The sequence below is a fragment of the Parasteatoda tepidariorum genome, chromosome 10 (assembly GCF_043381705.1).
Source record: "Parasteatoda tepidariorum isolate YZ-2023 chromosome 10, CAS_Ptep_4.0, whole genome shotgun sequence".
Classification (NCBI taxonomy): Eukaryota; Metazoa; Arthropoda; class Arachnida; order Araneae; family Theridiidae; genus Parasteatoda; species Parasteatoda tepidariorum.
Genome location: NC_092213.1, coordinates 74,114,473 through 74,141,210, shown reverse-complemented (window position 1 = coordinate 74,141,210; position 26,738 = coordinate 74,114,473). Strand labels below are relative to the sequence as shown.

Genomic DNA, 26,738 nt, shown 5'->3' with positions numbered 1-26,738 from the left:
AACATAACTTACAAGGGGAATACAATGCAGTGTTAAAAGTAAATTATGTCAAAGAAATTATCACAAAGTTTCTGGAAAATTTAAATTGGGCAGAGGCAAAATTATTTGACATTGGAATTCAGTATTTTGAATTAAAATTTAATACAAAAGTTAAAAATATGATCAAAATATAAATACAATAATAAAGTTTTACGCATACAAAGTGATCATCAACAGAAAATTTGAATCTGAAACCAGTAAGATTCATAAAGGCGTAATTTTTAGGGAAGGTTAAATAATAATTTTAAAAAAATCATGTTCATTGAAATAAATCAAAAATAGTTAAAAAAAAAAAAAAAAAGGTTGTTTTTATGACATTTTACTTCATGACTACATAAATAAGGATGTATAAAAAAATAGTTAATAGTGTAAGAACACTATAAATATGAACACTCAACTAAAAATTTTCAAAATAAATGAAATAGTTGGCTCATGTAATAAAAATTATCACGAGATTGTAAAAAGGAAATTGCTGCCTACAAACATAATATTGAAAATTAAAATTACATAAAACGGAATTATATATTTTTTGATTAGAACAAAAAATAAAATTACATTTAATTTGATTTTTAAATTGACAAAACTTTTTTGCTTTCTATTATTAATAATCTCATAATTGGATAAAAGTTACATTGAATTAGACATGGGGAAAAATAAATATATCTTTAAAAACTAAATTAATGATTACATTATTTATACACTACAGCCACATATTTAATTTAAAAAAAGTCATGACTAGACAAAAATAAATGTATAAGAAATTCAACATTTATTGTTTTAATAAACTTCACCCTGAAATATGATTTGAAATGCGAAGTTCATAATATTTTTAAATCAAAATAGCAGTGAAAATAATTTCGAACAATTTTAAATCCTATTCAGAACTGTAACTTAAGGTGAAAAAAAAGGATCAGTGTCAATAGAATAATTGCTTTTTCATGGCAATCATAGTATCTTTGTGTGAATAACATGCACAATACTGTTAGAGTTAGATAAATTTTCCTTACACTTTATTCATTAAAGTTTAACTAGTTCATGACTAAAACAAGTAGCAACACATATTAAAACAAAACTACTACACACAACGAAATAAAACGATTATTTACAACAGGAATGATGCTTAACATTAATTCTTTAACTAATTTTGTTTTGTATAGATTTTTATAAACTGGTGTCTACAATTATATAAATGTGTTTTTTTTTCTTAAAAAAACTTTTTTAATTTCAGTTTAAGGTCATTTGCCAAGCATTATAAGGTATATGAAAAAAGAAAAGTACAATTTTAATTCAACAATATTTTCTTCCTTTAAAGGGAATTTTTTTTTTTAAATATGCATAAATTGTTTCGAATTTCCAACCTTACTTAAATTAAAATGACAAACTTTTACTTAAATTAGTTTAGAAAAATAATACATAATGAAGTATTTAAGACAGAAGACTAATTTCCTATTCAAACAATAAAAAATTTTAAGTTACACGCAGCATAAATATCATGTCAACAGCCATCGTTTACAATATATAATCATTGAAATTCAGTAAATGTCAGCATATAATAGCACGCATATGATCATTTTAATTATGTGGCATCAATTTGCTTTCACTTTTTACTAAAATTTATTTAACTTCACTTGCAAATAACTAAACAAACTAACCAACCGGGTGGCCAGAAACACATCTTTTTTCTTTTCACAATTATTCTATCAATTATCCTTGATTCTTCTAACTAGTAGCCTTACTTTAATTATTAATTTTATAGTTATGCCTTATTCTCAGGAAAAGAATATATTACAAAATATTTATACTTGCTTTTAGGGTTGAAAAATAATTTTTTCTTAAGAATTAATACAAGACTAATTCTTTTGTAAATAATATTTAAAAATAAAATGAATTTATTTAATTCCGACTTTTAGGGTACCTGACAAATGATTTTTTTCTCAAAACGTTAACATTTCTCAGTTTTTCCCTCTTGTGGTTCACGATTTAATTATTTTCCCCGTAAAATCACTAATATTTTAAATTACATTCTACTGACACCCGTTCTCAAATTTATTATCGCCTGAATAGTGAATTAACCTGTTAATCTAAGAAAGATATGCACATTTTTTTCTAAAAAAGAAGGAAAAAAAAAACTCTTTGGAACGCATCACAGTTTTCAATAATCTTCTGCAATCACTTGGCCTTTAATGGAAGCAACGCTAGGGGAGGAAGAATCAACTAAATTCTTCCATTGGAAGGGTGACTGGATATTAGCTGAACTTCAGCGGAATTGCAGCTCCCCATTAATTCAGACATATTGCTTTCAACACTGGCCTTGCCTTTGTGCAAAGGACTGCCATTCAATACGTCATTACAGTCCACTAATTGTGTGCCATCAACACAGAATACATTTTTGGCACCACCACTGTCTTTACGCTCTGAGCTATTCCATATACCGTAAAAGAAGTAGACACAGAAACCTGTTTAAAGATAAAATGTAGGATTTAATGACAAGAATAACGTGTTCAAGAATGGTTATTTAGGATAAACGAGTGATAGACATATTGCCATTAAAGTTAATAAAATCATAAAGATATAAAAAAATTAAAATTAGCTAAGAAATAAATTTTAGTTTTTGACTTTTTTTTTAAAATCTTTCCTCAAGAAATACTTAGAGGATCATTTCATAAATTTAGAAGTCTTTAGGTTATGTGATTCCTCATACTTATCAATAAATTTTAAAGCTTTCAGAAGATTGAGGGCTTGGCAATAAATTAGTAACAAAAACAAGCATTTTTGATAACCCTATATGGCAGAAAATATAGCAGTAAGCTTCTAACTTGCATCAATTACTTTGGTTTTCTATTTGAAATAATTGTATGAAATTTCGTAAACCTAGCTTTAATTCCTTATAGTGGTATGGGTGTTCTTTTTTTTTCTTAAGTTTTTTCTGTAGTATAATTTTAAAAAAATTTAATAAAATTTTTAATCAATAACAAAACTATTTTCAATTTTGAATAAAATTCATTAAAAATTGCAATTGTCTCTTAAAAAATTTAAAATATTTTTTTCACAATTTTGTAGTGAATTGTGTTGGGTAATTAATGAAAAATATACGAATTGAATATCTTGAAAATTTAAAGCAATTTTTTATTTTTAATAAAGTTCTCAAAGATAAGAGTTTTTCCACAAATGACAATTGGTACTATTAAACAAGATTTATTAAAAATGATACTGGCACTATAATGCAACATACCCATACAAGTATGTTTTGTTTTCTTTCTTTATACTATACCATCACATTTCAATGTATGGACGATTATTGTAAGCTACTATCATTTATTATTGCATCGTAATATACTCATTGCATCAGATAATATAATTTATTATTAAATCATAATTTTGCATCATAATATAAAAATGAAAGTTGAGGAAAACCTCTTACCATTCTAAGCTCTCTTTAAAAATTTACAAAAACTATTTAGAAAGTTACTTTAAACTTTTTAAATTATCAAGATATTTAAATTGAACTTTTTTCATACATTACAAACTTAATTAACTACAACAATATGAAAAAATTTTCCCTGCATGCACAGTATAAAAAAACTACTTTAAACACTTACATCTTGAATATTTTTTAACATTTTCTTAAATAATAATTTTTTTATTTAGAAAATTGTTTATAATTTTAAAGTTATAATAAAAAAATATAAGACAAAAACATTATAGCTTTTTATAAAAATATCCATAAATATTTCAGCTAGGTTTATGAAAGTTCATCTATTATTGAAAGTAACCTAAGTAGTTGATACAAGTTACACATTTAATGCAACATTTCCAGGCAAAGGGAGTTAAAAAAAAAAATAAAAAACTTGTTTTTGTTCATAATTAATTGCCAGTCCTTCAAACTAACTTAATTCATAAGTATGAGAAATCACATGAACTTAAACACCTGTAAAGTTATAAAATAATCTTCTAAGTATTGAGAAATTAAAATATTGTTAAAAACTGAAAGGGTAAGAACAAAGTAAAAATAATCCAAAATTAGCCTCTTCAATATTTGGTTAGGGGGGAAAATTAAAAAAAAAATTTTTTAGTGGTCTAAATCAAATTTTCAGTGGTCCCAAACTAACGAACCACCATTGATTTAGAGTCTTGCTTTATATTGGTAATTCACAAGTTCTTCAAAATTTTTAACAAAAATAAGATATCAATAATTAATCAACAGGCTAGAAAATATGGAATTCAAAAAATTTCAAGTTTTGATTAAGATGGTAAAACTGACCATAGAAGAATTAATTTAATTGATACAACTTTTTCAAACTATTAATTATTGATGGCCAGCATCTGACTGTAATCTATATTAATCCACAGATTCAAAGTTTTATTTGATTAGTTACATTTTAAAAAGGCCATGACAGAAAGTTTTCAGAAGCATGATAATTTTTAAATTTCCTGGGAAATATAACAGGAAAAAAAATCTGAAAATTATTTTTTTTAAAAAAAGAAGAAATTGTAAATTCAAAAGCATATTATGGCTGTGTGTGTCAACTGTAATAATCAAGGGTAATATAAATTTTTAATTTAAACAAACATGAAATTTCATCGTAAATTTGGACTTAATTTAAAGGAATTTTTATTGATAAATCCTACAATCTGAAAATAAAATCGAACAATGTATATAGCAATTAAAAAATACCACAAAAAAATATCCATAACCTTTTAAATTTCACCAGAAAATCTTCAAATTTCATCTACTGACACAGAATCATCATTACATGGATGAGTTTATTTTACTTTAGTAGTATTGTAGAAAAATTTAAAAGATCATTTTACATGAATTTTTTAACACAAAAATTATACTTCTTAATGCAAATTAAAAAAAAAAAAAGTTTTAAACACTTTTTAGCAACCACACTTTTCAGCTATAAATAGACTTTAAAATCAACCTTATGTAAAACTTTCATAAAGATTCTCTAAATGAGCTACAGAATAATATTGTGAAATTTAAATTAATAAAAAGGGTTACATAAAAAGGGTATTTATAGCTAAATTTTTCCTTTAGTGAATAATAAGTTTCTACGTTAAACATTTTTGCAATTTATAAATTTTACTGTTTAGCCTTTTTACTGTTATTGAGAACTGAATAATTTAAAATATTTGCACAACTGCTTAAAAGTTATAATTTCAACAACCTTAATATCTGAAATCGTTTATTTTAATTTTTTTGTCAGTTTTTATTTAAAAGATTGAGAGCATAAATATGAATTTCATTACTTAAAAAAAATTTTTATGTCTTTGTATTAAAATAAATTGGCCATTTTAGTTTTAATTAGTCATTGAGATTTCTTAATTTTAAATTAATTGTATAAATATAAGGGATAATGAGAAGATCAAGAATAAAACTTCTAACCAAGTAATAAGTTAAATGAAATTTTACTGGGCTGTTTGGACGAAGGTTTCATTGGTCGAAGACGCAAGATATACAAAAAAATAAATTATGTATCATTTAAAATACCACCAAGGCAGATCTGTACCCATTTCACATTTTAGATAAAATTTATATACTAAATTTTATTACAAGTAATATCTATTCTGTTTTGAAATTATTATGGAGCAAATGGTGTAGTTACGAAAAAATAAGTATTTTTTTTTAAATGATGTTTTTTCCAGTCATTGTTATTACTGTTCCTGTACACAAAAACAAATTTTGATTGTAAATTATTAAGTGTTTGCTTACAGAATATGGTCTTACTTCAAGGTATTATAAAAATCTATATACTAAGATGTTTTTACTATGAAAAAGTACCAATTCTTAATATTTCATTAATATTCGAGCTATAAAAAAATTTTCTGAGGAAATATTAATTAAATTTCCAATTAAATATTATAACTAATGTTCCCCTACAATTATTAACTGTTGATACATAGAAAAAAATATATCTTTATGTGTTATTAAAGTGCTTTAGTGGGGGAAGGGGACAGTATTTACATTTTTTCAAGTAATTAAAATTGACCCTAAATTTGCATTCTTAAGTACATTGTTAAATTGTATACTTAGATGTCTTGTCTGAATGTAAAAATTGTCAACAGTGCATTAATTATAAGATGAATTTTTCCTAATTGTTGCAAGCAAAAGTTAATGCTTTGAGAAAATCACCAATGCTTATTCTATTTTATAACCGTCATTGAACAGCCGACCAAATTTTCAGTTTACGACTACCTATGTTCAACTCTGTAGCCTTGTGATTTTGAACTCAATTCAGAAGACAAGGGAATTACTCGATCAAGTAGTGGGAGAAATTTGACTTTGTGGAGGGCTTTTTGATGGAATTAACCCGTTTTGTGTTACATGGAGAGGAAAACCTCTAACTGCTAGTCTGGCAGCAAGGAGATTCTAAACCATTATACGTAAGCCACTGAAGATATTTTTTGTCAGCACTGTAGTCTGTGTAAGTCGGATGCGGAATTCCTATCGACCGGTTATCACTGGGATTCGAACACGGTTCAATTTATTGGTGCTGCATTCCTAGAGTTATCACGGCTCACCCATACTTAGTAACATATTTAAATTTCAACTGATAGTTAAAAAATATATACATATAAGAATGAAATAAATAAATCACAAATGCTTACCAATTGCCATCCAAACACCAAACCTTTCCCAAGTAAGAACAGACAATTTGAACATCAGATAGGTATTAATGGTGACACTTAACATAGGAATAAATGGAACTAAAGGAACCTGCCAAATAATAAAGAAATTTATTACAATATATTTAAGCAACATTTATGTAAATATTAGGAATTTAAAAAACCAATATCAAAAATAACTCTGATTAAATTACCTACTACTCATACTTAGCTGCGCAAAGTTTTCCGGCAAACCAAATACACGAATTTTCACTTGTTTAGAAAACATGCACAAGTACATATGTTGCTTTGTCTTTGCAGTAAAATATTTAAGATTTCATAGATTGCAATAAAAGAAAAGTTTTTGAAATAACATAAATCCATGGAGGTTTTCTTTAAATATTCAGCACATTATTAAATAATAAACTTACTTTCAAAATTAAGCACACATTCAAGAGTTTCAATACATATATTGAAATTTGAGTGAGAAAAAAAAGTTATAAGGTTTCAAACTGGCATATCAACTTTCAATTACAAACAAAGGTACTTTGGGATTATTCCATTAGTCTGTCAATGTTCGCAAAAATGCACAAATTCTTTGGCACCATCATAATGAAAAGCAATTTCCAAAATAAACATTTTAAATTTATCAAATAATAATTTAAAAAAACGTAAGAGTAAAAATACGTAATAAAAAAAGTTTCAAAACAAAGTAATATTTTTTTTTTATAATTACACATTGAATTATTCTTGAATCTAACCATATATGTATTATTATAAATAATTTCGTGGGCCAAAAATCCTTGATAACTTTTAAAGGTCAAACAAACAAATCATTACCTTGTAACCACATAAATTCGTTTAAATACGAATGCTAGTGTTTTCAGGTAGTCTGGCTTTACAGCGGAGTAAAAAAAAAAAAAAAAACAGTATATTTCAACATGCTAAAGAAAACTAACTTGCGTTGTCAAGGATTACACAGTAAATATTATAAAATTTGGGGTTATTGGCGCTGAAATTACCTTTTGGCAGTATCGGGTTTGGCGAAAATTTATGACGGGATAATGCCGAAGTAAGAGAATGGTTGACTGGATAATCCCAAAATATGAAAATGGTCAACGGGATGATCCCTAAATAATACATTGATTGATTTGATTAGATGATGAACTTAATGATACAGTCACAATAAGTCTATTCAATTAACTGATACAGTCACTTTTAGCTCTTAAAAGAGAATTTATTGTGTCAAACTCGAAAATAATAAATTGATCAATTTTTAGTAAATTTGATACAAAAATTAAAAAGAAGAAAATTTAGAAACAAAAATAAAATTCAGCAGAGTGCCTTCAAATGGTAAAAACAGTAATTATCTGTACTTGAAAACCCCAAAAAAGTTAAGAAAAATATTAAGAATATAGATTTTCAAATTATACATTCAAGAACTGCAATCTTCTATAGTGTATCAAACAACATTACTACCAACTATGTGGTTCAAACAGTGTTGTAAACAAAGATCATGGAGCATATCATGCACCAATATTTAGACAGATCATCAATTCACCCAGTGTCCTCAATTAATAAACGATCCTGGTAGAAACGGATATTAAAATAAAGCTAATAGAATCTGAAAAAGAAATCAGCATAACCATTAACTACTCTAGAATTTCTGTAGTTACAGAAAATTTTTAAGTAGTGGTAGCAGAGGTAATGTATTACTTTTTTTCCCAATTAATTAGAATTATAAGTATTTTGTGCACCAGTACATTTTAATAATTTAAACAGATGTATAAAATGGTCAAATAGCAGGGGTAATTGTGAGCCCAACTCAAAAATCCCGAAAATTTCTTGAGTAAAATCATTAATGATGCATTTCAAAAAATTAATGTCTTCATAAATTTAAATCAATGATATTTTAAAAGCATGAAATTCTAAATAAATTATATTCAGTATAATTTAAATGAATAATTATGCATAAGTTTACTTTTATGTCGAATCACATTTATTATTCTAAATGAAAAAATATTATGAAATTAAAGAGATGCCAAGTATAAATTTTAGTTCTTCTGTCTCTAAATAAAATATACCAAATTTTTTAGACATTAATGTGATTGATGATTTCTTGAAACTTCTAGACCTCTGATTTCCTCAGATTATGACTTTTGGATCGCGATTAGCCAAAAATTCAGAAATTCGGATTTTTTCCAAACCACAATCATCTCTGAAATAGACAAATGGTTATGTTTTCAGATTTCAATAAAAGTTTTGAAAAAATTCTATTTATTTTAATATGTTTCTGTTTCAGATCTGAAAAGAATGTTTTGTGAAAATCTCTAATGTATGACGGGGTGTGTATCAGAACTGACTGAAGAGCTAGTTATAATCATCCAATGTTCTAAGGATTGGTCATCCCTGTTCTGTTATATCAATTAATTTCACATTCTCTAGTAAAATATATGATAAACACAGACATCTATAGCTACAATTTTATTATTGAAGCATGTAAAATACTTACTTTAAATGATAATTTGGTTTGTTCTGATGGCTGCCTATGTAGCATGATAAGACAAAGGAGAATAAAAAAAAGTGTTAAACCTAAGCAGCAAAACGATAATAAATCTTTTTCTGCTAAGCCTGTCTCATTTAATGCCAGCTGTCCGTCTAATATAACAATCAATGTACCTACAATATAATATAATTCATGTTTATAACTTTGAATTTAATATGAAAAAAGCACTTTAAATTATAAGAAATGATATTTTAAATTAACAAAAACAAAAATATTATTTGCCCAAATGTGTTTTAATTTGCAACAAATAAAATTATGTTCCTAATAATTTGATGAGAACTTTTCAAAATTTCTTAGTAAGATTCTGGATATAACATACAAGGATGATTTCAGCTTAAAATAACCTAAATAATTTTATTCATATTTTTTAGACCTGCAAGGCAGATATACGAACAAAACAAAATAGGAGAAAAATTTTGGTAGATTTCAGGACACATATATTTTATACAAATTATTATACAGCATAAAAGTACAATTATGGTATGTTAATAAATTACATACAAAACCAAATTGCTCTCACAAATTGAAGATTTAAATCTCTACAGTAAAAATTAGCTAAAATTACTAAACTACTTTATAATAAAAGTTACTAAATTTTTTGTAACATTAAAGAATAAAAATTAGAAAAATATTATATTAAAAAGAATCTAAAGAGGTTTGAAAAATATTTAATGATAGGATTAAAATTAATTTCAAAGGTGTAACAAATACTAAGCTATATATGTACAGTACAGAACCCGTTATCCTGAAATCAGAAAACCAAAAAACCGGAACGAAATTTGATGAATTTTCCTGTCATTTTTTGAAAAAAAATTTTTTTTTTCCTCATAAGATTTTAGGATTTTTCTTTCTTTTTTGAAAGATTTTTACCTTACCATCATTTTGGAAATAATCATTAGTGTATTACTTCATCGTTTTTTCTTCTTTTTAAGATTATTTCCAAAAATTTTTTTTTAGTTGGGTTTAACAATAAAAAAATGGCTTTTTGTAACGATTCAGAATACCGGAAAAATCAGTTATCCGGAATAGCGATGGTCCCGATCGTTCCGGATAATCGGTTCCCTACTGTACATAAATTACAATTTTTTATAATTGAATTGTAAATTTATGAATTGTTCACAAAGAAAGAAAGATAATGTTGCCAGTACTCTACAATGCAATTATAAAAAGGTTTGTTAAAAAAAACTTAATTATTTAATGATAAAATTAAATTAAACTAAATCATGTAAACAAAATTGAACAATTGATGTAAACAAAATAAACACCTGCTGTTCTAGTCTATCATGTGTACCAGCCGTTAGCAAAAGTTTAATGCTAACTTTACTTTTTGCGTATTTCGCTATATCTCGAGAACTTTTAGAGCAAATTTAAATATTTTCTGCATACAATTATAAAATTTGTTCATCCAAAGATCATTCAATACAAAAAATAAATTTTAGCAAATATTTATTATTTTATAACAGTCTAATAAATTTTGAACTGCAATATATGTAATTTTTTATATCATTTTAAATTATCTTATTTAACATGGCAAAATAAGAAATTTGAGCAAAAATAAAAATAATAATAATAATAATAACATTGGTTGACCAGTTCATGAGTATAGGAATTTTAAAAAAGTCGTACATTTAAAATTCAATTTTTTAGCAATTATTCAATCAATTTTGCTAGAACTTTGTATTTCACCATGTTAAATAAGATACTTTAAGATTATGTAAAAAATTGCATAGCTTACAATTCAAAACATTTTAGACAATTTTTAAATAAAATAAAAAAAAAATAATAAATATGTACCGAAATTTATCTTTAGCTTTGAATTATTTATGGATGAATGAATGGGAATAGAACAAATTTTGGAATTAGTTGAATCGAGATATGGTGAAATATGCAAAAAGGAAAATTAACATGAAGCAGTTCAAATTTTAAAGCGCTCTGCTGGCCGAAAAATGGGGACCATATTTCCCAGACTGTGGTTACCCTCCATGTTTAGGGGGTCAGAAACCTAAATTCATCTTGAAAAATAGATATGTTTATTTGGAGAAAGTACGTTTTTGTGTTTGACTTTGTATTTTAAAATATCATCTGCACTTATTAATTAGCATATTTGAGGTTAGTATATATTAGCCTTTGAATGATTAAGATGGATTTCTAGATAGTGAAGACCTGATTATTATATTAAAAGTTTTTCAGTGTGGTCTTTTTTTTTCGGGGAGGGGGGACAAATAGTACAGTGCAGTATCAATATTGAATAAAAATAAAAATTTAAACTTTATAGAATGATGCGATTTTTTTTTTAGAAAAATAAATGATTAAAAACAAGATTAGATTGAAAATCATATGTTGTACAAGAATGATAAAGTGTAGGTTTTTAGAAGAAAAAATAAAAGTGTGCATTGAACAATCCAAATTAATAATAATAAAAAAAGAGTAATTGTTAATGATGATCATATTAAATTTCATTAAAAACAACGCTTATAATCATAAAAAAATTCTCATTACAAACCTAATGATTTATTAAACCTAATTGGTTTCTTTCATTAAAACCTTCAATTTTTGATAGAAAAAAAAACCTTGCCCCTCATAATTTTAAACTTTTAATGAAATTTCATATTCATTTTATACATCAAAAAAAGTTTGAATAAAAAATAAAATTAGATAAAATAAACTTAGATAGGTCATAGTACTAATTAATCTTTATATTTAAAGATTAAAGTGTAAAAATTAAGAATAGGAAATAAAACTGTGCTAAAATAAAATTTAAATTATGAGTAAAATTTGAATACTATACATATAATAATTGTATTAAATGTAGATTTTAACAATGAAAATAGGAAGCATCTAAGCTATATTGTGTTAAATTCAAGCCTAAAAAAACTACACAAAATTACACAATCATAAAAACTATATTTAGTATGTATAGAATGGTAACATGCATTATATTTTTGAATTTGAATTGTATTTTGTATTTAAAACAGCAACAAATAACATGTGTTACAAGTGGGATAAAATATGCAACAAAAAAAAAACATTGTAAGAAATAAACTTAATAAAAAAAAAAATTTCAAAAGGTTNAAAATAAAATTAGATAAAATAAACTTAGATAGGTCATAGTACTAATTAATCTTTATATTTAAAGATTAAAGTGTAAAAATTAAGAATAGGAAATAAAACTGTGCTAAAATAAAATTTAAATTATGAGTAAAATTTGAATACTATACATATAATAATTGTATTAAATGTAGATTTTAACAATGAAAATAGGAAGCATCTAAGCTATATTGTGTTAAATTCAAGCCTAAAAAAACTACACAAAATTACACAATCATAAAAACTATATTTAGTATGTATAGAATGGTAACATGCATTATATTTTTGAATTTGAATTGTATTTCGTATTTAAAACAGCAACAAATAACATGTGTTACAAGTGGGATAAAATGTGCAAAAAAAAAAAACAAAAAAAAAACATTGTAAGAAATAAACTTAATAAAAAAAAATTTTCAAAAGGTTTTTATTTATTTTAAACACAGAATCTAATTGATCATAAATAAAATATTTTTTTAAAATGTAACCAAAATTTTTTTAAAAAGTAAAAAAAAAGGTCACTAGGGCACATAGGTTTCAAATTTTATTTATTTATTTTGAAGGTAATCACTTCAAAACCTATTTTATGCACAGTAAAACTTTGAAACAAATATTAACTAAAATAACTAGATGCTATAACATAAAGTAAGTTTAAAACAATTTATTGAATACAAAAATAAAAAGTGCTAAACAAATTGATCTGATAATAGATAAGCTATTTATAATAGAGTTATTCATCTATTGACCATAATTTTGATACATTGAACAAATGAAAAGAACACATAACACTTTAAATTGTTGTTTAGAAACCATAAAAAAAATATGGTTTGAAGCAAAAATGTTCCCACACGATGTATAATAATTTTACATGTCTCTCAAATGGACTTTCTCAATTCTTTACAAAGTAAAATAACTTATGTCAGCATGTAACACATATATTTATGTAACTTATATATTTATAAAAAAAATCAGAATCAAATATAACTTACATATTATGGTAATAAGAGAAAAACTTATTTTTGATGTTAATGCAGTTGGTTTCTCGATTCTGTCTAAATTGTACAACTGTCTAAATACAGCATTGTAAGTTATCTTCTCTAGCGGAATGGCTAAAGAGTCTGACAAACTTGCTTTACCATTACCCTCGGTCTCATAACCAGGTTTCTGTGAGCTGGGGAAAAAAATCTCATGATTAGGTGATAATTCTTTTCAGTATTCTTATCATACAAAGAAATCACAAGACATAATTCTATATAATCAAAGAAAATTCAAATTTTCTTAGTTGTCATTACTATTAAATAAAAAATTATTAACATTTTAACTGGTAAATTGATTGAGTCATTCCACATCAAATCAATCACTTTTTAATGACCAATTTTTATTTCTCATAAAATTTGGTAAGATAGAATCCATTTATAATAAACTTTTGGACTTTCAAACTGTACTATAAATTTACGGTTTTGCCTCATCTTTTCATGGGCATTATGGCAAAACTAAAATATTAAGATTAAAAGTGCTGATTTATTTTGCTATATAGTCCTCTCACATCGAAAATTCACAGCTGCCAACATTTGCACCTTTTGCAGCAGGTATTTCCTAGAGATAGTGAAATTACAATGTTATTAATAACTGTGTTAATAATTGTTTCAAAAATAAATTCATTGTTTGAATTACAAATAACTTTTCACTTTTTAATAAAGAAAAACCTAAAACTATGCTTGAATTTTAAAAAAAAATTATTTAAAATTACGAAGCTGCAGATAATTATTAACAGTTTTAAATATTTTCCAGAAATTTATTTAACCAGTAAAGTGATACACAGAATTTTAGAAAATTAAACCCACTTGCTGCATAATTTTTTTTCAACAAAATAGATTCAAAAATAGTGTTTTTTTTTTTTTTAAATTATTATAAAGTTCAAATGTACATATATTTTAGTGTTAAAATATACAAAAAAAAATTTTTTTTTTAAATATAGAATTAGATTATAAAAGAAGGTTGTCAGGAAATTGTAACAGAATAATAATCATATAATAGCAAAATTTCTGCCCCAAAAAAATATTGAAATGAAGCAGGAGCAAAGGGAATATTTTACACATCCCATCTGTTTCCACTATCACTGGAATCAGAGTACTTGAAATCAGAGACTGCTTTTAGTGTCGAAAATATTGTCAGGAATGTAGGTTATGTCACTTGTAAAGCTCTTCTTGCCAGACATGTTTGAGAAAAAGAGTGGAATTAAGTATCGAATATTTCCTAAAATGTAGACAACTTAATTATATGTTAACCCAGATGTGAATAAACAACAAAACATCACAGAAAAGCTAAAATTAAACCATTAACAGGAAAAGAAAGGGATTCAACTTTAAATAGACAGGAAACATTCAAATCCATATAAATCACAGACTGCACAAATTTTGCTATTTCTACATTGCTCAAAGAGAACCACAAAATATGCAGCAAGTGGGTTAAGAGTTATCACATGCCTACTGGCTAAAAGCCCTAATTTAAATAGTAGTTACATTTTACTCAAAATTCATATTAACTTTTTAATTATAAATCCTAAAATCTGCTTTCACCTAAATTAGAGCAGGATACAATTCGTTTGATTTGCACAGAAAATCAGCTTTCCTACATGTTATTCAAAGGAGATGCTATGCCTGGGAGTGAAATTCTTGTGTAAATTATGACAAGTTGCAAATTAGTTAAATATTTAATAATATACTTACTTCTGAATCGATGAGTACCTTGCATGCGATGGCTGAACATTATCTGGACAACGATATCTATATAAAAATAAACAAAATAAGTAGTGCACTCAATAAAATTGTTATCAAACTAAAAACTTAAGATAGGAAATCAATAAGTACCTCAAAATAGTAACAGATACAGCAACTAGAGAGTATGCTAACAATGTCCCAATAGACATCATATCGGCTAATTCTTGGACATTGAACATCATAGCCATTGTTCCTATGATTTTCACACAAAAAATTAAAGAATATGCATGAATAACTCTTTCTTTTAAAAAAGATGTAACTTTATTAATCTTATAACCAGAGTTAGGATGTTGATAACAAAAAAATTCTTGAAAAATGCCCTTAAAAATACAAGCTTCTAAAAACAATTAAAATATTACCTTAAATTGAAAAATAAAAAACTTAACATTTTTAAAGCGTTGTTTTATATTAGCTATCTAATATATCTATCTAAATATAAAAATAAAAGCGTATATAGGGACGAAGGGATCATTTAACAGCTCGTTCTTACAAAAGTACAGAAGCGTGTTTGATTTGTTATTTCAGTTACCTTGGATTGGCCGGAATCTGGATGTGCGCAAGGTAACAATATTAGATAATTCAAAGTTTATAATTAGTAATAAGTTTGAATTTTAATTATAAAATTTAGTATTTTAGAGATATTATTAACATTTGATGAAAAAAATTACATACATATGTATGTATCTATACATACACAACAATATATATATTTTCTAAATACTTCATATATGCAATATGTTACCTGCACTGCATTTATAAATTTAATAAAAATAAATTAGTAATTAAAATAAATATTTAATTTATGAACAAAATAAAATGGAACTAGTCTTTATTAAAATAATAATAAAATTTAACTTTAAAAAAGATAAATGATAATTTCTTGAAAAATTTAAAAATTCTTGAAGTGAAAAACTATGATTATTATTATTACAGCATATTTAAATATTTAAAATACAAGATTCAGTGCAAAATTTACAGTAATTTATAAAAAGGAAATTAATTCACAAATAAAATGCTTTTAAAATAAAAACTATTAAACAAAATTATTAAAATGCCTGATAAAAAAAAAGAGCAAAAATGCAAAAAAAAAAAAAAAAAAAAAAAAAAAAAAAAAAAAAAAAAAAAAAAAATGCAATAATTAACAACATCCCGTAACTCTGCTGATAACTGCATTACTATAACTTTAGTAATTAATAGGAACTAAGTACATTTTTATACAGATGCCAAAGATTACAGAGTAAAGATCATATTACATATTTGAAAATGTTTATTCAATTTTCTAAAACAAAAAAGTAAAAGCAATATTTTCTTTCAACTAGAAAAAATACTATCATGAAAAAATATTAATTTTTCTCCTAATTATTAAAACCTATTTTCTTAAATGAGAATAATTATAATAGCTAAATCAAAAAATATAAACAGAATAATATTTGAAGCTTCCATATGTGAATATGTTAGCAGAACAAGTATTTTGTTACAAGGGAAATGGTGTTTAAAGTTACAGATTTCTAACTAGTTAGGTCAAGAAATTGCGTTAGTTACATTACTTGTTAGTTAGGTTATAAAATATGTTGTAATGATTTAATTAAATTGTAAATTAAGGAAACAAACACATAGAAATATTACATACTATATTTTTGATTAAATGAGACTGCTTAATATGAATGCAATATATTTATTTATTTTATTATTATTTTTTTTTTTGAAGTTATATTTCACAAAAAGTTAGAACAGATACACTAAGTTTTAAATATATCAAAATTCATTTTATAAAACTGCAGTTTATATGAAAGTATTCGAAAATCCTTAATTTTTCTTTTCATTCGATTCTTTTTTTCAAAGAAGCATTTCAATTAGACTACAATTCCTACATCACTACTAATTTCTTTGTGCGTTTACAAAAAAACATTTTTTCAAAACATTTTTTCCATATAAACATAAAAAGTATATATATTATAAATAAAAATACACTGATCTTAATATTTTTTGCAAATCAAACAAATTAGCATAGATTAAAGGAAATACTCTTAATATTTTATGAAAATACAGATGATAATATTTAAAGTTTACAAACATTTGAAGATGTTTAAGTCTTACAATAACATTCAGACTTCCTAAAAACTAACAAAGGGCGATTATCTATTTGATGAATGCTTAGTTATCAACAATTAATTAAAAATTTATAAAACATTGATGTTTCTGAATAAGCAAAAACTAAAAAGTGGCTGTTTTTGTCGTAAAATAGACACCTTTGACAGTTCAAAATCATGCATTTGCCAGTGTCTTAATTTTGCTTTTTTATTTAACAAGATAAATTCATAATTTAATAACTTATTTTTCATAAAAACATATATTTTAAAACCATTGTTATTTAAAATTTTAAAAAAAAACTAACTAATAACCAGAACAAATTTTATTTAAAAAATAAAAATTGTGGGAGTTTTGATCACAACCTTTAAAAATATAACAGTAAAGAAAAAAAATGAAATTTTGCTATGAAATAGTTGAGATTGAAAATGCTGCTAGGATAGAAATATAATACAAGTGAATGCTAACATTTGTAACTAAAATGTGAAATGGTGGAGAAAAATAAAAGTTTGAAATACCTGCAAAAACACCAGAAACTGCAGTTGCTATCAGTGGAGTCTGAAAACGAGGATGAACTCTAGCTAAGAATCGAAAAATGATGCCATCAGAACCCATTGCATACAGAACACGTGGAAGAGGGAAAATGGCTCCTAATAAACTGAAACGAATTTTAGGATACCCTGTAGCTTTATAAAAAAAATATAAAAATGAATTGTAAGACATTCAGCCTAATTTGCTCCGGTTAAAACTTAATTTGCATTTATCTTTCATTAGTTTAAAGGCATAACTTAAGATGAAGCATAACTTACAAACTAAAGTGTATGCATTTAATATAATGTAAATCATTAATATAAGAAAAAAAACTACAAACAAATATATATTGGAATTTTTCCAAATTTCAGCAGATACAATTTTTATAAACTCTGAGTGTTAGCCTCATCTTTTATTGAACATTAAGCTGCTATTAATTATATAAATTCTTTAAAAAAAACTATAAATTTGCTATTACAGACATAACACATTGTGTTTGTTAGTGTAAACTGACAAAAAATTAATGAAAATTAGATAAAGTTGAAAATGTTGCTAAAACTATTTTGACAAAATGTTTCAAAATTTTTAACTTAAAAAAAAAATAGATAAATAAATTTAAAAAAATTATAAATTCTATGTTTTTAAAATGAGAAAAAATTCTATTCATAACAATGGAATTATCCATTTCCAAACATCCAAAGAAATTTTCCAAAAAGTTTGCTAAATGGAACAATTCTTACTAAGAAACAATTTTTTTTTTTAATCTATAGATGGTAACTATGGGATACATTGCTATGAGATATAATACTCTCCCTCTCACTGGAATATTTTTATAAGCACAGTAGAGCGCCGGTTATCCGAACCCTTATTATCCGATCGTCCAATTATCCGAACTGCGCCCGATTTATTTATTTTTTTTAAAGATTAGAATACTTTTTAACTTATTAACAATTTTTCTAAATTTCTAAAAAAGTAGATCATTCGGATGAAAAGATGCCAGGTTATGTAGCAGAAGAAACAGAAGACTGGTGTCGTTGAGACACTGAAAACGTCCCGGTATTTCAAATGATGAAATAGTTGCTGAAATTTAGAATGAAATTCAGAACTCCACAAACAAAGAGGAAGACGTAGGTGATCAAATTCAAGATAGTGGACCATCTCATACAGAAGCATGCAATTCATTAGATATTGCAATGAATTGACCAGAACGCCAAAATGATGTTGATCCAGTTCAGTTGATTTATTTAAAAAGAATAAGGGATATGGCTGCTAAAAAAAGAGCATCTTCTTCGAAACAAAAGTCTTTGCTGGATTTCTTTTGCAGTGGAAAATAAAGAAAAATGTGGCTAAATCAGTAATTGACAAAAGAAAATTTAAAAAGTTGAAATATGATTAAAAAAATTCAAAATGAAAAAAAAAGTTTTAAAAAAAATAAATAAAAAATATTTAAAATTTGAATTTTTTTTTAAACAGAGCTATTTTAGATAGTACTGCCAGTCCTAAACCTGGAAAAAGTGTGAAGGCAAGTTAATACATAAATAATGATAATTTAAACTAGATTTTGAACAACCTTCCAATTATCCAAACGGCGTTCGGTCCCGAGCAGTTTGGATAATCAGCGCTCTACTGTATACTTCATTGATGTATATTAGAAAATATATCTCCTTGGTGCAATTTTACAATTATATCTCATTGGTTAATTTTTGCGAGTATGATGCATTTTTCAATTTCACTTGTTAAAAAGTAAGATCTGTCCAGATGCTTAGTCACATAGACATATATTGCTGTTCAAACCAAACATGTTCTCAAATATTTTTTTTAAATATAATTTATTGAAAAACTGGCAAACCTTGTTGAAAGACCAGCCAGAGCTCCAACTGCAACAATCCACCTGCAAACAGGCCATCCTACATAATCAAAAACATAGGGAAGGGGTGCAGCATTGTTTTGCAAATAATAGGGTACCATGAGAGTTTGCACTGTAGAGACTCCAAAGTATGCAAGGAATACAAACAACAGTGAAAGAACTATACTGATGGGAATTGACTTCTGAGGATCTTTTACCTCCTCTCCTACAATAAATAAAAATTTCTAAATGTATAAGTGAAAAATGGAACAATTCAATAAACAGAATTATAAAATTAACTATATTTTTCATAGAGCAATTTATTGTAAATTTACAAATATAAATTTTAAGAAAATCCAAATTTGAAATAGATCTCGTTAATTAATATACTCCAAGTAAGTAAACAGTTTCAAATATATTTGGCAATTTCTGATGCCTATTGAGATTTATAATTTAATAGGCATACATACAACATATTTTAAAATTTTGATTTCTATACTTTTCCCATAAGAAAAGGTTTTAAATTTTCAAACCCAGCATACATTTTTGATTTTCTATCAAACTTACTGAAGCAGGTAGAATTTTATTGACATTACAAAATTTAGAAGAGGTATCAAAGCAAAAATATTGAGGAGTAACTTAGGAATCAGAAAATTGTTAGACCAAGTTAATCAAATATAGCCTTTAAATTCCTATAATGTAATCAACAAAGTGATAATGAGACCAAAATTAACTACATTGGCAAAAACTAAGAAAATTTAGATACTAATATACAGAGCCAATAGCTAAATTTATTACTTGTCTCTACACATTTTCACTGGTATGTTTGCATATCTCTATTAATTTCTTCAAGTGAATTAAAATGAAAAATTACAAAGCAATGATTGTGAAATATTCACAATTAAAATGAAATATGCTTTACTGTAACAAAAGCACAGACCAAAACACAAAACCGAAAATTAAAAAAAAAGAAGCATAACAATCCCTTTATATAGAAAGGTGGTTTTGGTGCTGAGACAACTGGTAATTATTTTAAGATGGTCCAAGTTAAATTTTAATGGTCTTAGACCAATTGACCATAATGAATTTTAAGGACTGAACTGTATTACTGTTACATATTCAGTAATATCATTAACACTAAAACAATTGTAAATTTTTTTAAAAAGAGTCAACTTTTTAATGTATAGGGAAAAAAAAGTATGTGATTAAATAAAACGAACTTTAGAAAAAGTGCGATAAATTTTGTTGTATATTTAACTCATTAAAGTACAATAATTAATCTAAATAGGAAACATTAAATAAATAAATCTATAAATATAACTTGTTAAGTTTCAATAAGACCACAACATTGTTCCTTTTTTTTACCAACCATTTTAAAAAAAGGAAAAGAAAGAAAAAACTAACATTGACAGATTATAAATAACCTTAAATTGTATAATTTTTTTTTCTTTTAAAAAAAAAAATCTAAACTGTGCAATAAAAAAACTGTTTCAATCAAAACTGTACCGCTTCGATACTTTTAAACACATTAATTTTTATTAACTGAACTATTACTAAAAGTTTTATACTTTTCCCTACTAATGCAAAAATTCATAAAAATTAAAATAGTATAAAATTTTGTTAGAGTGCTTTTTAATTTTAAGTTACGCAGATGAAAAAAACGTATAGTCAATAATATCACCTGTCGTTGCAATGCAATCAAATCCAATAAAACCATAAAAGCAAGTTGCAGCCCCTGACATCATTCCAGAAATTCCAAATGGGAAAAAACCACCATGACCAGCATATGCAGGAATCTACAACAAAAAAGAAAAAAAAACATTGATAAATATTAGAAATAAAAAGGTATAAACCATGACACTAAGATTGTTTTCCTAAAAAAAAGGAAAAAGAAAGAAAGTAAAAGTATTTAATTATGCTAAAGTTAAGAAATAAATAAAAATTGCCGATTTCACAATAAAACATTTGATATTCCTGATTTCCAATGAGATTAATTTTTTCAAAAAAGTAGGATTTTTAATTTTTTTTTTCTTTCTAATTTCTTGAAATAAAAGTTTATGTTATTAAAATTTAGCTAGAAAAAATGAAATGTTCAGCCTACCATTTTAATAAAAGTAGAATTGGATTTAAATGCTTTTAAAGTAACAAACAAAATTGCTCAGGAGTCAAATATTATTATTACAACTGTACAAATGAATTTTTGATAATATTGATATTTTTAATATAAATTTCAAATGTAAAACAGTAATAAAGAGCATCTGAAACTCATCAGATTTCACAGCGATACTTTAACATAAATAGAATAGACAAATTCAGTGCATAGGAATGAAAAATTTTACCAAATAAAAAAATTATTTGATATTATGAATTTGGGGCACAAATCTTCATCTCTCCTTGTCAGTTTTGGTGAAGATAAATCAAATAATAATTTTGATATTTAATAATTTTGATAGTTTTAATATAAATTCTAAATGTAAAACAGTAATAAAGAGCATCTAAAATTCCTCAGATTTCACAGCGATACTTTAACATAAATAGGATAGACAAATTCAATTGACATTAAAAAGGATAGACAAATTCAGTTTACATATCTTAGCAACAAGTGATTATTTTTTCAGTGCATAGAAATAAAAAATTTTACTAAACAAATTATTTGATATTATGAATTTGGGGCACAAACCTACATCTCTCCTTATCAGTTTTGGTGAAGATAAAGCAAACAGTTTAAATTGCAAGCAGCTTTATACCCCATTTGCACACACCAAATTATTGCAGATAAATATGAAATGAAATTTAAATTCTTCACCTTAGCCACTCGTGAGAGTTCTTCAAAATAATAGGTTCATATAAGAGTATTTCTAAGAGCTTCTTTTCAACCAGTACATTAATATTTTAGCATTATATAACAATACACAATATTTAATTATTACCCTATAATTCCAAATACAGGGTGTTTCATATTGAATGGGACAAAAAGAATAGCACAGTGTGACTGCCGTAATGGATTTATTCAGCCGAAACAAATTTATTCTGCAACTACAATTATACAAGTTTTATTTGGCAACAGGGAAAAATCATCGAATGATGCCGCTAGAGGCGCTGTTAAACAAAAAGTCATCCATGCAGGAGAGAGCGTACTGCATTTTCGAATATGCCAAAACCTCCTCGGTAACTGTTGTGCAAAGACATGTTTGCACGAAATTTTATAAAGAACCACCGCATCGGCATAACATAAGCAGGTGGGTGAAGCAGTTCCAGGATACCGGCTGCTTATGCAAGAACAAAAGCCCAGGACGAAAAGAAACTCCATCGCAGGGGATATGCTATCACGAGTGTGGCAGGAGCTTGATTACCGTGTAGACATTTGTCGTGTCACCGAAGGGGCACATATAGAACACCTGTAGAAACTTGAATAAATGTAGCTTTTAAGTAAATTTGAATTTTCTAAATACAGTACAGAACCCGTTATCCGGAAATCAGAAAACCGGAATGAAATTCGATAAATTTTCCCGCCATTTTTTTAAAGAATATTTCTTTTCCTCATAATATTTTAGGATTTTTCTTTCTTTTCTGAAAGATGTTTAGCTTACCATCATTTTGGAAATAATCATTAGTGTATTACTTCATCGTTTTTTCTTCTTTTTATGATTATTTCCAAAAAAAATTTCTTTAGTTGGGTTTAACAATAAAAAAAACTGCTTTTTGCAGGGATTCAGAAAACCGGAAAAAACAGTTATCCGGAATAGCGATGGTCCCGATCGTTCCATAATCGGTACTCTACTGTATATTAATTATAACGTTTACAATCATGTTTTCTTTTTATATAAGTTGATCTGTGTAGAAGCTAAGATGCTCAGTGGCCCTCGATGGGCTGGTTTAGTGTAGAAGCTAAAGAGTACGCTCTTCATTTGGAAATTCACCAAAAATGCAGATTTCGTTAATAGGTCAACAAAAAAAAAATAAGGAATGCTATGCTTGATAATAAAGATGTACACCCTCTTTTCTAGTAATGATAAATCTAGCAGCAGTTACACTCTGAGTAAAAGAGGCATGATCTTTCTGAATCTGTAATTAGAAGATTAAAAAGTAGTATTTCTTTCAAATTGTACTTATGCTATTTTTATATTTGGTCATACCGTTTCTAACTTTTATTCTATGTATTTAATGATTATTACTAATGCTAGACAAAAAGAGAAATATTTCTGTGTGCGATGTTTTCCTGGAATTATTTCTGTGAGGGATGTTTCCCTGAAGCCTCCCCCTTACTTTAGCTTTCAAAAATTGCTCTGCTTATATTCCAAAACATATGGTACAAAAAAATTCTATAAAAATTTCGTTTCCTGCAAAGAGATGTTTATTTTATTTATTTTTAGAACATATTTTCATTTTCTTTTATTTATTTTCATAGGGTGTTTTTTTACTTTTTATAGAGTATTTTTTATTTATTTTTTGTGTCATCAAAGTGCGAAAGATAAATCTGATATACTGTTAATTTAAAACTTTTGCAAAAATATATAACAATTGCTAAACAAATTCAATTTTTCCTTAGGAGAGAAAATAAAACAAACAAGTTATATGATTAGTATTTTTAATTACCTCCGATTCCTTTAATTTCCAATTGCTGACATCAGATTTAATAGATCCAGCTATGATGGCAAAAACTACTACCCCCAAATTCAAGGCAGTGAACACTGTGTTGAAACGTGTGGATTCCTTCACCCCAATACACAGCATAGCTGAAAACATTCATGAATTGGTATATACATTTAATTTTTAAATTTAATAATATAAAATTTTTGAAATAGTAATAAATATAATAACATATAACGATAATTTTAGTAAGCATATTCAATTCAAAGTTTCAAAGAAGTTTGATTTTAATATTATTTTCAGTCCCATTAATAAGATAAAATTTTCTAATCTCAAACAGCCCATTGACAGTCAAAATAGCTGGGGTACATACCAAATTAATTGCCAATGCGGCCTTTCATATATTTTATTGTTTACGACTACTTACGTTCAACTCCGTAGCCTTGTAATTTTGAACCAATCCAGAAGACAAGGAAACTCCTGGATCAGTACCCCCAGAGGTATTGATTTGTTGTGGGAACATGGAGGACTTTGAGACTCGACAGATTTAACGTGCATCAGTCACCATTTACTACACGGGGAGTCTTCGGCCGGCGAGGATCGAACCCACGACCTCTTGGATATGGGTCCAGCGCCCTACCGACCAGGCTATCCCGGCCCGGCCTTTCATATATAGGCCAAACTAAGTGTGCCTTAAAGTGCCGTGTCAAGGAACATGAAGCTTATGTCAAAAAACAAGAATTTAAACGCTCATCTATTGCCCAACATTGTTGGGACTCTAATCATAATTTTAATTTTTCTTCTTCTAAAGTGATTTAAATTTATTCTTTAATTTTTGATTTAAATTTTTACACGTCTTATCGTATTTTCAAAAATTCCAAACTGTTGGTCAATGACCTATCCAGCGTTCCTTATCTTTCTCCTGTTTGGAAATCTATGATTAAACCTAACTAACCACCTTTTTGTTCCTTGCTTCCAATTCGTCGTCATCCATTCACCCTTTCCTCCTATTGGCCGTTGCTCTAACCCTCTTGTGACATCACCTTTCTCTATATTTACCCTGTTTTCTCTCATTTCTTTCTGTTGCACTGATGAAGGTTGCCCTCTGAGCATCCGAAACAGCTGCCTGTATTTTATAAATATTTTTGTGCTCTTTAACGTTGTTTGCCTTATTTTGTATTTTAGCACAAAGGTCGCCCACTTGTGTATTTATATAGCAGTATTGTTTTATCAGAGAAAATTAATTCTTTGATTTTAGATTATGAATCTAATTATAATCATAAAGAACTAAAAATTTAACTAAAAGATTTAAAAACATCTAAGACAGAAGAGAAAGTTTATGAATCAAAATTAATACAAAATTAGCATACAATCTTGTTTACTTTAAAATATGCAAAAATTTTTTGACAATATCAAAATTTGTTTAGTACCTAATTATAAATACAAATAACAACATACTTGCCAATAACAGTGTTATTCCAAATGCTAGGAAATCTGGATATGCAGAGACATGCTGAATATCTATGGGCATAGCCGCCCTCAGGTGTTTTTCAATGGTACCATTAAATAAGGAGTCTAAATAGCCGCTATATCCTCTAGCAACAGATGCAGTTCCTTAACAAAATATAGAATAGTGTCTATTAGATATGAAATAGTTAACTTATAAGGTATGTTTTTGGTACCCATTATAAGCCATTTATCAGCCTCATAAAAGCTATAAATAACACACTGATAAAAGAGAAATTCTAGTTTTAAAAAATGAGGTGTTCAATGTCAAACCAATTTTCATTTCTATTTCATAACTTGATTTTGATTATAAATTAAATATTGTATATCAGATAAGTTTACAAGCATGTTTATAATAGCAAGAAAAATAATAATCTACAAGGTTGACAGTCAATTTTTGAAATAAAATTTATTGATTCTAAGAAGACGTCAACAAAATTCCAGACCTCAGTTATGATGCATACTACAATATTTCATCGGAAACCACGAACTGAACGTTTAACATGCATTTTTAACAATACATAAGTGTATAAATTATAAATTAAAACAATGGTTTACTCAAAAACTGAACAGATTGAAAAAAAAATGCAATAGAAATATAATTCATTAATAGAATCACATCAGCTATACAGCCATTATAAATCTTGCATAGTTTTAATGATAAAAAATAATTTGAAAATTTTAATTATTGAAATAAATTATAACTATCCTAATAAAACACACTGTTGAACTGTAAATAAAGCTACAATGAAAAGAGAAAAAAACATCTAACAAGAAATTGTAGAAAAATATTATGTACAAATATAAATTATTACTCTAGTTTTAATTGATGTAAGAGTATCAAATTATTTTGCATCAGAATTGGAATAAGAAATAATTGTAATAGATGTTACATTTTTCTCCCCTTTGAATAGTTAATAGTTCTTAAAATAAATTTTAAAATGAGACATTTTTAACTTTTCTTGATAAACTTTTCAAGACTAAAAACAAAAATTCATGTTTGCCCTAATTTTTTTTTGTCAAAATTAAATTTTCTGACAAATCCAACTTTTCCTGTACATGTGGGATTCTTATAGCTTATTAAAAATGAATTGCTTAA

General features: G+C 26.1%; 1 protein-coding gene across 2 annotated transcripts in view; it reads right to left on the bottom strand.

Moving 5' to 3' along the window:
* Positions 1-1,233: 1,233 nt before the first annotated feature.
* Positions 1,234-26,738, bottom strand: part of LOC107446654 (cationic amino acid transporter 3) — a 36,858-nt gene continuing 11,353 nt past the window's right edge. For both annotated transcript variants that reach the window (XM_043053363.2, XM_043053362.2), the window contains 11 exons: positions 25,592-25,747; positions 24,140-24,279; positions 21,225-21,339; positions 19,547-19,769; positions 17,685-17,824; positions 15,169-15,271; positions 15,028-15,084; positions 13,288-13,469; positions 9,161-9,327; positions 6,652-6,760; positions 1,234-2,495 (listed from right to left, as the gene is read on the bottom strand). In XM_043053363.2, the coding sequence (XP_042909297.1) occupies positions 2,254-2,495; positions 6,652-6,760; positions 9,161-9,327; positions 13,288-13,469; positions 15,028-15,084; positions 15,169-15,271; positions 17,685-17,824; positions 19,547-19,769; positions 21,225-21,339; positions 24,140-24,279; positions 25,592-25,747 (1,634 nt within the window). In that variant the 3' untranslated portion in view covers positions 1,234-2,253. The remainder of the gene's footprint in view (positions 2,496-6,651; positions 6,761-9,160; positions 9,328-13,287; positions 13,470-15,027; positions 15,085-15,168; positions 15,272-17,684; positions 17,825-19,546; positions 19,770-21,224; positions 21,340-24,139; positions 24,280-25,591; positions 25,748-26,738) is intronic.